This window comes from Mesoplodon densirostris, chromosome 9 (genome assembly GCF_025265405.1).
Source record: "Mesoplodon densirostris isolate mMesDen1 chromosome 9, mMesDen1 primary haplotype, whole genome shotgun sequence".
Taxonomy (NCBI): domain Eukaryota; kingdom Metazoa; phylum Chordata; class Mammalia; order Artiodactyla; family Ziphiidae; genus Mesoplodon; species Mesoplodon densirostris.
In genome coordinates, this window is record NC_082669.1 from 111592518 (window position 1) to 111604951 (window position 12434).

Sequence of the window (12434 nt, forward strand, 5' to 3'; positions counted from 1 at the left end):
CAGGAGGACTACGACCTAGGGACAAACGTCCACACCTGACAACCACTCAAGACAGACGACTTGGAGGCACCAGCATGGCCCGGGCACCCCGGCACCCTGAGGCTCTTAGTGGGTGTGACGGGAGAGGAGGGAAGGCCGGGTCCGCACAGAGCAGGCAGGGAGCACATCCTCCTGCAGATCGTCAACACCTGGCCCTCTCCTTGGGGACCCTTCTGAAAAGTCCCGGGTCCCAGGACTTCAGAAAGCAGTTAAGGACCTCCTCCCTGCAAGGCCAGGGGGACAGTGCACCCCAACCTGGGTCAACCAAGTGGAGGGAACAAAGTTGGCCACCAGTGACGCGGGGCCTGGGGAGGAAGTTCTGGGTGAGTGCCCCAGACCATCTCCTCCAGGCAGCCACCGAGGCTGTGCTGGTTAAGCTGGGGGAGGTGAGGGCAGAAGGGCACCCAGCACGGCACTGCCAGCCTCTGAGTAGAGAGACTTTCACACAATAAATACAAACAGAGCTGAGGTTTCTCCAGGGACGAAAACAAACACGTCGATTCGGTTACCTACGTGAGTGGATCTGAATTCACAGTATAAGCAACACATCTAAATATAATACTGGGAACTCCTGTCAGCACTAGGTTTCCCAAACAAAGAAGCCAAAAAAAGGAAAGAAAAAGGGCTGCAACAGGAATTCTTAGTTATTATATACTAACCAGGCTGTGCGTGGCACATTTTATTTCTATAAAACTATTACAAAATATTCAAAAATACATTTTAGTAAATTTACAGCAGTTATTTCTCAATTTATTAATGCAAAAACATCCTTTGTTTTTCTCTGTACAAACTACAGGCTCCATCCTTGTGGGATCATCACTATGTGCGCTTTTAAAAAATATTATTTTCTAATAAATTCTTTGAAGTTAAAAATAACAGAGTTTTTCCAGTTTGTCCAAGAAAAAAAAAAGTGTATGTGTGTGTGTGAGTGTGTAACAGTCTTGACTTCCAAGAATGTGGCCAAAATGGTGATGACAAAGCAAATATTAAACCCGGAAGACAAAACAGGAGATGGCTGTTACATTGGAAACTAGTTAAATTAAAATAATATATTTTCATATTTTACACTATTTCAAAAATGAAATGTAATTCAGTTAAGTATTGATCTCTCAAAAATCTAATTTACAATTCTGTGTATAAAAATATAATTTGTGGACCCCCATGAAGCATGTTTTAGTTTACACTTGCTGAAAAGCAGGAGCGTTGCAAACGAGGAATGCAGAGGACAGAAGTTTGCTTTCTGAAAGTCAGGACGAGGCACATGTAGAAAAATAGACTCTGAGCGGGTCGCTTGGCTTCACAAAATAATCTTTCCCCCTGTGAGTACAGTTCACATGATAATAAATTATCCAAGAAACAAACTATTTAAGGCTCTTGAAGGTCCGGTTCATATTATTTTAAAACATCTATTCATACCAAACAAATAAATAGCCAGGAGAGGTGAAAAAATAACCAAACTTAAACAGGAATCAAAAAATTCAAAAATATATATATATATAAACTAAACACAACAACAGAATTTCTCGGGGTCTTTGATTCCTTATAGTCTACTTTGGACTGTCCTACTTTTTTATTATTATTAATTATTATTATAATTAAAGTCTCATTTCGTGCGCTTTTTCCGTGTGTCATTTGCGGTATCTCGCCCCTCCCCCCGCCCGCCCCGCCCCCTCCCGGTGCCCTCCCCGGCCCCCTGGCCTTCAGCTGGACTTGACCGCCATGCCGAGCGGGTGCAAGGCCTCGCTGTCCAACAGCCAGGTGCCTATTTGGTAGAGCAGCTGCGAGTACCAGTGGATGCCCGAGGCGCCTGGCGCGTCGGTCGCACCCAGCGCAGCCGGCGCACCTGGCGCAGGCGGGGGCACGCGGCCACCGCCCCCGCCCCCGCCGCGGTCCGTGCGCGAGGGCGCCAGCGCGGCCAGGAGCGCGTGCGCCAGGCGGTAGGGCGCGAAGGCCCGGTGCGCCCAGTTGTGTTCCTCTATGACCGCGTAGCACGACGCCAGCACCCGGTTGATGAGGATGGTGCCCTGCGCTGTCAGCGGCGCGTACGCGCCCGTGCTCTCCTCGCGCAGCGTCACGCTGTGCACGGCGGCCGGCAGGAGCCGCCGATCGCCGCCGCGCTCGGCCACCACGTACACGTGCTGGCCAGGGCGCACGCTGCTAGCGAAGAGCGCCCGGCGCTCCGGCGCGCCCCCAGGCGGCCGCCCGGCGCCCGACAGCGCCTCGGGCTCCCGGCCGGCCGAGCCGTTGTGCGGCGCTACAAAGAGCAGGTGCGCGGCGGTGAGCAGCAGACGCTCGCGAGGCTCCCGGGTCTCGATCGCGTAGAAGACCTTCTTGGCGCCGTGGTCGCGGTCCAGGAAGGTGAGGAAGTCGCTGTAGAGCAGCCGGCCCTCGTCGTCGGCCGCCAGCACGCGGTCCCCGGGGCGCAGGTCCTTCACCAGCTTGGTGCCGCCCTGCTCCAGGTGCACCGTGGCCGAGCCCGGGAAGCAGCCGCCCGATTTGGCCGCCACCGAGTTCTCTGCGGGGGGAGAGAAGGGAGAGAAGAGGAGACAGGGCGGTGAGTCCCGAGAGGAAGACGCGACTGGGAAGGGGGGCGCACGCTTGGTGTCCCGCGCGCCCAGAACGAGGAAGCGCGTGGTTCCGGGGAGAGGTGCCAGGCTGGTCCCGCGCACACCTCCCTCCCCCCATCCCCACCGCCTCGGTGACCAAATTCAGATGCAGACGCATTCCTTAACGACTCTCTTAGGATTGGACTGGCGGTGACAAAGGTCGATTGGCGTCTCCGGCGGGAGGCCGGTTACACTCCTTCCCTTTCGCCTCCCCCTCCCCCGCCCCCTCCCCCGCCGGCTCAGCACACACCCAACCTCGCCATGAATTCAGAGGGTATTTGCTCTCCACTTGGATTCCTCAGGAAGCCTCCTTGAGCTCACCCGGGCGCCGGGGCGCACCCTCCTTTGCTCCCGCCTCCGGCGCGGGGCGCGGCGCCCCCTCGTGCGCTCCGCACCCGGGCTGCGCGGCGGGGACCCTCGGCCGCTCCCCGCACCACCCCCCCGCCCCCAGTGCCCAGCGGGGGGCCTTGGTGTCGGCTGGTTGGTGTCGGCCGGTTGGAGGCGAGGGCGGGGTTGAAAAATAGCTGTAGTAGTTGTAGCAACTGGACAAACATTCCAGAGAATTGGCTGAGGTGTGAAAATCCGGGGCTTGTGTGGATCTTCTAATTAAAATCCAATAAAGGGCTCGCCATTGTCATTGTAATTTCTGCAACAAATGGGAGGCGCTCTTGGAAGAGGGGCTCCTTCCATCCCCCCCCACCCCTCTCGGCTCCCTCTCTCTCCAGCTCTGGGCCGCCCCCTCCCTATTTGCTCAGGTGCAACCCCCCCGCCGCACCCCCGGCGATTCACACGCGGGCTCTCCAGAAGCCCGGGCCTCACAAGCACTATTTGCACAGCCAGGCCTCTCTTCCAAGCACTCGAGATGTGTATTTGAATTTTAAATGGCGGGGCCTGCTCCGAGCTCTGGAAGCGCCGGGTTCTCAAGGCCCCTTGACTACCCGCTTTCTCCGGCCTCTGTCGCTCTCTGAGGCTCACTGTCCCGAGGACAATAATCGGAGTCGGGCGGCGCGCAGGGGGCCGTGGAGGAGGGGCGGGGACGTCCCCGTCTTCTTTGCATTCCAATCTCCGGGATCCTGCTTTTTGCAAATAGAGATCGCGAGAAAGAATCTTCCTGCTGGAATTACTGAGGGCTTTTAATCTTCTCATCGTTTTCTCCGGCATGAAGTGCGGGGCCGGCCTTTGGAGGCCCGACATAGCCGCCCGGAATGCGCCCGGGACGCAGGCGAGCCCGAGGCGTCGAGTCGCACGACCCTGCTTGACACGCACCGCCCCGCGCCCGGCCCGTGTGCGCGGAATGCCAATGAGCGGCTCTGCGCGCCGGGCCCGGCTCCCCCGGCGGGGTCCCGGGCCGGACGACCGCTGCTCATTTGCGAGGAGACCTCGAGGGACCCCCGCCAGGGGGACCCCGCGGACAGGGGTGGCCCGGAGCGGGCCGCGCGCCGCGCGCCGCGCCGCCATTTAGGAGCCCCGCGAAGTCGGGGCGCGCCTCCCCGCCCTGCTGGCGTCTGAGACCCTTTCCCAGGCTCTAAGCCCAGACCTTCTCCCCAGCCTTCCACACCTTTCTTTCTGTTGCTACAGGAGGCCACTCTTTTCCTTACCTCCAAAGTGTGCCTCGACACTTTGAAAGTGTTTTTCTACTAACATACGCTATTAAAATACAGTTTAGGAGACAAACAGGCGAAACGGGGGGGCGGGGGGAGACGCAGTTCCTCTGAAATTCACTGTGAACTGTCTTGCTGAATGCGCCGGCTTCTGCCGAGAGTTGGAGAAACCTGCTTCAGTGGAGCTGGGGAACTGTGCGCGCGCGCGCGCGCCTTCCTTCCGGAGCTGTTCCTCGCCAGCAACAGCGTGTGGCGTTGCAGGCCCAGGGAAGTCAGCCTCACGCAGCAGGGCGGGGGCTCCAGCTGCAGGCTTGGCTTTCCTGGCCCTGCCTGTGGCTCAGGGCAGCCCAGCTGGTTCCTAATAAGGACGGATGCTTCTGGGCTTGCGGCCTCCAGATGTTGGAAGTGGTAACTACCGGCTTTATTACCTCCCATCAGGCCTCTTCCCAAAGGCCGAGTGACTTAAGTTAGTTCATAATCCACAGGCGCTCAGGGGGGAAGGGAGTGGACCGGGGCTTCCACCCCGGGCAGAACCTCCTGTGCCGGGTGCGGGCCGGTGGCGAGTGGCGAGTGGTTCATTCTTAAGCTCTATTGAGACAGAGGCTCTGGGCCAGAGCCGGCCGACTGGGCAGGGCTGCAGTCTCTCACCAGGACAGTCCCCCCGCCCCACCATCTTTCCTCCCTGTCTCTTCCACCTGCAGCGGGGGACTCCGGAAACAGGGGTAGGGGAAGGCTCGAGAAGCCAGATGCCCCCTGCATCTGGGCTCAGAGAACGTGGGCCTCTGTGGCCTCAAAGGTAGGGACAGCTCCCGGCTGGGGACTGGGACAGGCCTCACGGAGTCTATTCCCACCACAGAAACACCAGTCATCACCCAGTCCCCTCCCTGCCTGCCCCCCTCCTCCCCACTTTCCTCCTTCCCGTGAGCCGGGCTTTGGGGCACAGATCTGGAGCTGCTGGGGGGTGCTGTCGGCGTGGGTGGGCCCGCCCCCTCACCTGCTTTCACCGAGCAGTGGATGTGCGCTTTGGACTCGTAGTAGACCCAGTCGAAGCCGGCCTCCACGGCCAGGCGCGCCAGCATGCCGTACTTGCTGCGGTCGCGGTCCGAGGTGGTGATGTCCACTGCGCGGCCCTCGTAGTGCAACGACTCCTCTGAGTGGTGGCCGTCCTCGTCCCAGCCCTCTGTCACCCGCAGCTTCACTCCCGGCCACTGGTTCATCACGGAGATGGCTAAGGCGTTCAACTTGTCCTTGCACCGCTGTGGAGAGAAGGGGGCACCCAGCGCCCATGAGCGTCCGGGCCTGCCCCAACCCTACCCCTGGGCTGCTCTGCCTAGCCCCCCGGGATGCGGGCTGTGCGCAGAAGTAGGGAGACAAGGCCAGGCCTGGAACGGGCCGGCCTGTTCCGGAGAGGGGGAGCTCGGCTAGGGAGGAGGGGGTGGCATCGTAGGAGGAGGCACGTCCTCTCGGAGGCGACTTGAGCGCCTTTCTCCACACCTGAAATAGCAGAGCCCCCGTCACGGCCTGAGAAGCAGATGAAATGTCTGTCTTCGAAATAAGTAAACTGCGTGGTTTTGGACAGTGGCTGCACAAGCCTCCAGGAGCACCCTAGGCTGTGGCCCGCGTCCTCCTCCACGACGCCCTCCAGGCCCCTGCCCTCTTCTGTGGCCCCATCGCTCCGCACCTGTGCAAGGCTCCACCCAGCTCCCTGGACAAACTCCCTCTCAGGAGGCAGGAGAGAGGCCCCGGGTGCAACTTAGCCGTAGAAAGAAAAATACACGGTATACTTCTTACAGAGTTAAAAGCCTTGCCTTATCTCTGCCCTGCGCCTATCTGAGGTGAGAATTAAGCCAAAGGTAGAGAGGGTGGTGGGACCCTGATAGCAGCCGAAGGGGTGGGGGAACCAGAAGTGAAAGGCAACCAGGTGAGTTATAATTTTCAATAAGACCAGGGCCGGATGACAAACATTCTTTATCTGGACAGCCACATTCCTTTTCCCCGTGGAACTCTTTTCTCCCGGCTTTTCTGTGGTCTGATTGTGTCTCTTGTTTTCCTTAACCTGTTCCCTCCCCCCCTCTTGTTTTCTTGGCCGGCGCAGAATGGTGTCCTGCAAGTTTGAAGAGCCAACTTAAGAGGTGGAGGGGGGAGGGGAGGGGAGGGGGAGGGGAGCCAGAAAGGCCTGGGGCCTCTGAGCTCTTGCCTTAGGGAGGCTTCTTCTGGAAACCGCCCTTGGGGTTCCCCCACCTCCCACAAGGAAGCTGCCAGTAGGAGTAAAGAAGCAGTGAATAGGCAGGACTGAAGCCAGGGTAAAGCTGTGGGAGTTCCCATATAATTCTCGGGTCCCATTCAGACAAGGATGCAAGAAAGAGTTGAATCACGTGCATGTTTGTGTGGACAGTAACTCACTGGACGTTTATATGCGGCTGGTGCGGGGTTGAAAAAAGGGGAGGTGGTGACAAAATCATGATGGGGGCGTCCCCCAGAGAGCCAGACTCAGGAGGGATAGGGGACAATTCCACGTTGACTTCTGCAGAGGGTAGGGCTGATATCCGGGCGGGGACCCCGGTTACGGAGATGACCAGCCGGCCCCAGCAAGGACCCTATTATAGCCTGGGGGAACTCTTTCTTACAGAGCGCGGGGGAGCAGGGCCGCTGCCGCGTTTAAGGGGATGCGACCGATTGCGCGACAGGAAAAGACCTGTGTAGTTGGCGGCAGTAAAAACCAGTATATGGTTGTAGAGTTAGACATACAGCAAGTGTGTGTGTGTGAGTGTGTGCGTGCGCGCGCGCGTGGTGGAGGGAGGGCAGACGGCTAGGGGGCGGTCCTGGTAACAGGTCAGCGCTTGCAGGTTTCTAGGCCCGCCAACAGTTTTCTTAAAAAAAAAAAAAGTCAGAAAGACAGAGTTTGAGTGAGGTCATCGTGAGGATTGAATGCGTTTTACATGAAAATCAATCAGTAAACCAGGGTCAGTTTAGAGCCGGGATGTGGAACCGGCTGCGCAGGCGCACACCACCGACGCGCACACGCAGACACTCGCTTCCCGAGCCCCCATCGCAGCCCAGCTCCCTGCTTTCGGGGGGCAGATGAAGCTTTCAGTGGCTTCCCCCGGGGCCGCTGGCGAGGGGGAGGGCAGGAAGGGGAGCACGCGTACCATCCCCCAGCGTTCTGAGCTGCGCCACTCGGACAAGAGGTGGAGACCCCAGGCGAGGAGCCCAGGGCCGAGGCAGGCCCGGGCTCCGCCAGGCGCAACGCGGCCTCGGCCCGCGGCTGCAAGAGTCTCTGCGCCCCGGCCGGGCGGGATCGTCGCGGGCAGAGCCGGGAAGCCCGGGCCGGTTATCAATTCACTGGGTCGTGTGCCGCGAATCAATCCCGCCTCTGTGCAGCCACCGTGAAGGCCAGAGGGGCCGACGGGCCCGGCTTTGTGTCGGCGGAGGCCAAGTTGTTCCCCACGCCTGAGCTCCCGCGCCACCTCCCCAGTCTGCGCAGCCGCTCCGCGCCCGGGAGCCGAGCGGGGACTGTCACCGCCGACGCCCACGGGCTTCCCCAGCGCGGGGGAGGGGGTGTCCCGACTTCAGAAGGGTCCCCTCGGGTCCCCGCACACACCTCTCGCTGCTCCTCCTCCCCCCCCTCCGGAAAACCAGGCCCCTCCCTTCAAACCCACACCTGAGCGCCGCTCCCCGGGGCCGCCACGCACCCGGAAATCTGCCCAACGTGGCGCCTCGGGCCGGTCCCCCGCGCAGCCCGCAGGCCGGCCCCTCGCGGCCTCCTGCCCCCTCGGAGCCCCTCGGCACCGCGGCCTGCGGGGAGAGCGTGTCTGTCTGCGCTTCCCCCTCTCAGAGTTAATATTAACCAGGGGCTCATGCGTTCCTGAACTGCTCTGAAAGTTCCACTGGGGACGATCTTGCCATGGTTGAGGGACTTGGGCGGCAGTCACGTTAGGGAGACACAGACACGGAGAGACGGGGCGGGGGAGGGACACGCACCCGAGAGCAGAGTCTAGGTGCTTATCTTAAGTGGGGGGCCGGCGGGGGGGCAGGTGCCCCAGGAGCCCGGGAGGCGTTGCCGCTTCCCCTTCCCCCGGCCCTGCCCTCACCTCCCAGGTCCCCCGCCTTCCCAACTTTAACTCTTAGGACCGGGGACGCAGGAAGGACGCGGAAGGGGTAAAGCAGGGGGCGCCTTCCAGGCCACCCCCCCCTCCCCAGCCTCCAGGTTTTTAGGGCACGTTTTTGGGGCCCGTGGTACACGCCTGGCCTGGCTCTCCCCACCCCACCCCGACGTCGGCTGCCCCTCCCCCCTCCTTTTGTGCTGGGAACGGGAATAGCCACTGCCCAGGGAAAAAAAGTATTTGTTTTCGTTTCGTTCGTCTGAGGGAAGTTGACAGAAGGTCAGAAGTTCAAATGCTGCCAGCGCATGCTGCGGCCAGAGCGGCCGGGCGCCGGGCCGCGCGGCTGTAGGTCCCGGCGGGGCGGCCGGGGGCGGCGGGGCGAGGGACCCGGCAGGGGGCTCGGGCCGGGCGCCCAGGCCCGCGAGGCGCCTCCGCCCTGGACCGGCTTCTCCCTCCCGCCCGGGCCCGCCGGGTCCGCCCGCGCCGCCTCGCCAGCCGGGCCGTCGGAGCGCCGCCGGGAGCCCTGGCCGAGCCCGCGCTCGGGCGCGTGGAGGGGCCGGCGGGCGGCCGCAGCCCAGCCCCGCGCGCACTGAAACCCGAGCCGCGAGATCGATAACCCGGGAGTAAGTGGAGCCGAGATGCGTCTGCCCGGGTGCGCGGCTCCGCGCGCTCGCACTTGTAGGCGGGGCGGCGAGGCCCGGGGCCCCGGGCAGGGCGCGGGCCGGGACCCGCTCCCTCCCGCGTCGGCCCGGCGCGGACCGCGGCGGCCGCTGAGCCCTCCGGCTCGGGGACCTCCGGCGTCCCCGCCCCCGCTGCTTTCTCTGGCCTCGCGCCCCTCTCCTCGGTGCCGAGGGATCCCGGGAAGGCCCCTGCCCTCCCGCCGGAACCGAGGGTGCCAGGGGGTCGGAGCCCCAGATGAGCTGGAAAAGCGCCCGCAGCCGGCCGCACGCGCAGGGCACCCCGCGGCCTGCGCAGAGTTAATTGCGGCTCGCGCTGCTCTCGGGCACAGGCGCGCGCGTCCACACTCGCGGTCCAGATTTAAGGTGGTCGGGAGCAGATGCGAGCGAGCCAGGGACGAGGACCCTCTCCTCCCCTCCCTCTCCGCCTCCGTCCGTCAGCTGGAGCCCGCTACCCCGCCTGCCCCTGGCCTTCCTCGGCTCCGCAGCACGGCCGGGCATCGGGCTGGGGAGCGGAGCGGCCGGGAGTGTCTCCTCGGTCCCTCCCACCCCCAGCCTCCCCTGCACTTGCGCCCCGCCAGCGCCGCTCCGTCAGCTGCGGTGCGCTCCTGGCCCTAAAGGTAGGACTTGAATATTTTAATAGGGCAATAAAAAAGATGTTGACCTATATTTGCCAGGAAATCCATTTCTAGCTTCAGTTATACGTGCCTGGAGTTGCAGAAAGTCTGCCATTGACGGGCAGATTGGCAGCCAGAAGTCTCAAACGGAGGCGGAGGGGGAGAGAGGAATGCGTGTTTTGCTTTGGTTCTTCTTTCCAGCCCCCCCCTCCCGCTAATATCTAGTTGCTCCTAATTTCCTATGCAAGCAGGTTGAAAACTAGCGTGATGCAATGCCAGTAAGTTCTAAGTCCCTCCCCTCAAGTACCGCGGGCTCGGGAGAATAAGAGGGCATCCTTAAAGAAATATCGATACATTCACACTCTGGTGGGCACAGCTGCCAGCGATGGAATCGCAGTGGAGCTATGTGATACGGTCAGGGACTGGCCCAGCCGCCTCTGGAGCCCCGACCTTTTGTCAGCCCGGCCTCCTGGCTTTTCCAGTTGAGGGTCTTTGGTGGGGGGCAGCGGGGGCGGGTAGCAGTGGTGGGAAAGAAAAACACAGAGGAGAAGGGAAACGTGTAAGCGCCGAGGCTACACCTGCAGTGATCTGGACGCCGCTCTATGTTTATGGGGGGATGCTTGCGCCCCCCTCCGTACCCACTCCCAACTTGGAAAGGACAGATGCCCCCAAAGTGAAGGTCTCCCCAAGTTACAAGCCAGAGCTGAGGCAGGATGGGAAGGCCATCCCAGCAGGACACATCAAATCAGGGCCATGCAAGGACCACATCTCCTAGCGTCCTGATCCCCACCCCCCAGCCTAAACTTCTCCAGCTGGACCCTTCACCTCCATTCCCCTCCAGGAAGAGGAAGGGATGGTAGGTCGGCAGGTGGGTGGGGAAGGAGAGGGTAAAATCGGCTTTCTACCTGCCTGAAGAGCAAACAGACTGTACGGCATGGTTACACATAACCCCTTGGAAGCAACACATTCCACGCCCCGTGCTGGGTTTCTACCTGAGTCATCAGCCGGTCCGCTCCAGTGTTTTCTTCATCCTTAAATATGATGTCAGGGTTGTAGTTGGGGGTGAGTTCCTTAAATCGCTCCGAGTTTCTCGTGATCTTCCCTTCGTATCTTCCACTGGCCCCTAGGGTCTTCTCAGCCACGTTGGGGATGAACTGCTTGTAGGCTAAAGGGGTCAGTTTTTTTGGGTTCCGCCTCTTCCCAAATCCCCGGCCGGGTCCGCACGCCAGCCCCGAGCACATCAGCAGTGAGGAGACCAGCACCACCAGCAGACATCTCGCCAGCAGTAGCATCTCGTCCATGGAGCCCAGGGACCTCAAGGCTGGCCCGAGCAGGTCTGAGTGCGCGAGGGTGCGGGTGTGCGAGTGTGTGTGCCCGTGCGCTCTCCCTCCCTCGCTTGCTCCGGCTGGCTGCTGGCGCCCTCGCTCTCAGCCTCGCTCTTTCTCTTCCTATATAACCTTGCCCGCCGCCGCTGCGGGGGACTCGCCACCGATCCCCACCCAGACGGGGGCTGGAACGGCAGGCTGCTGGCCGCTGATAACGGAACACATCGGAGTTGGGGCTCAAGACAGCAATCAAAAGACAAAAAGAGTCTGATTTTAAATGGTAGCAAGCCTGAGAGCTTGTGCGGGAGGCTGTCTTCAGTACTATATTATAGCTGGCAGGGGCGTATCTGATTGGCCAAAGCAGCACAGGCTTGTCTTCTGATGTTTAACCCTAAAAAAGACTAATTTTTTTTCCTGTGGCTGCTTTATTTTTACCTGAAGGCTTCTAGTTAAAAGAGAAAAACATCTTTACTAAGACAAAGGTGAGAGGGAGAGAGGAGGCGCGTTGCCGAGGATAACACCAGCTGCCCCCTGCCCGGGGCACACCTCCCGTTCCCCCTTCACTTTCTCCAGAATGGTAGATGCTTCAGTTAAAACCAACTTAAGTTTTTAAAGGACAATCTAGACCCACCGCCACCACCCCCCCACCCCCGGCCAAGCTTCCATCACCAAACAAATAGTCTCTCAAATGTTTGAGGGGCAAAGCTGCCCAGGTCTTATCTAAATATTTTCCCAGAGACTTTATCATGCAGGCCAGGGCTCCCTGCAGTTGAAAGAAAGAGGGGCCTGTGCCCCCTCCGGAATATTCCAGTTGCCACGACTGGCCGGGACTGTACATAACGTAGTGCTATTTGAAGTGCTTTAAGCACCTTAGAAAAACTTGAAAATACTGCTCCTTTATTGTGTTTCAATTAATGCATTATTTTTAACTCTCTGGAAGTGGAATGGAGGTGTGCTCAGGGTTTGGTGCAGAGTGAGCTGAGGGAACGATCCGGCTGGCTGGGCCCGAGCGGGTCTGGGGTCTGCACCCCAGCTCAGAGGAGGGAGCCGGTGCTGGTGCCTGCGTGGTGGGCGGAGGCCCATTGTGCCTGGGGGCAGCAGCGAGTGGGCAAGGCTGTGCACACACACCACCCCCATGATTCAATCGATTGGAGCAAAGTGCAGGCCAGGGGATGAGCTGGATGTGGAATTCAGGTTCCTTCCACATCATGCCGACTTGGCTTTCCCTGGAGCTTGACAAGCCCATCCTCAGGGTCCTGGGGGCTGTAGCCCGAGTGGGGCAGGGCCCTGGGGGCACAGTGTTCTGGTCAAAGAGGGGCGTGCAGAAGAGGGCCCGGTGCTCAGAGCCGGCAATGCTGGAGCCCCCAATTCCTGCACTTTGAGAAACAAACTAACTTAAAAAGTCTTATTTAAACCAGGAAAAGAAAATCGGAGATTCCCCCTTTTTGCAGAATATGCCCTCCTCC

General features: G+C 60.2%; 1 protein-coding gene across 2 annotated transcripts; it reads right to left on the reverse strand.

Annotated features, from left to right (window-relative positions):
* Positions 1–1739: 1739 nt before the first annotated feature.
* Positions 1740–10944, reverse strand: SHH (sonic hedgehog signaling molecule). 2 transcript variants are annotated; one of them, XM_060108396.1, is made up of 4 exons: positions 10636–10944; positions 5241–5502; positions 1960–2554; positions 1740–1872 (listed from the first exon to the last, which is right to left on the reverse strand). In XM_060108396.1, exons 1-4 carry the CDS (start codon positions 10942–10944, stop codon positions 1740–1742), a joined length of 1299 nt encoding a protein of 432 aa, XP_059964379.1. The 2 variants fall into 2 exon arrangements, with proteins under 2 accessions (XP_059964379.1, XP_059964378.1); XM_060108395.1 differs by having other exon boundaries at positions 1740–2554.
* Positions 10945–12434: the final 1490 nt, after the last annotated feature.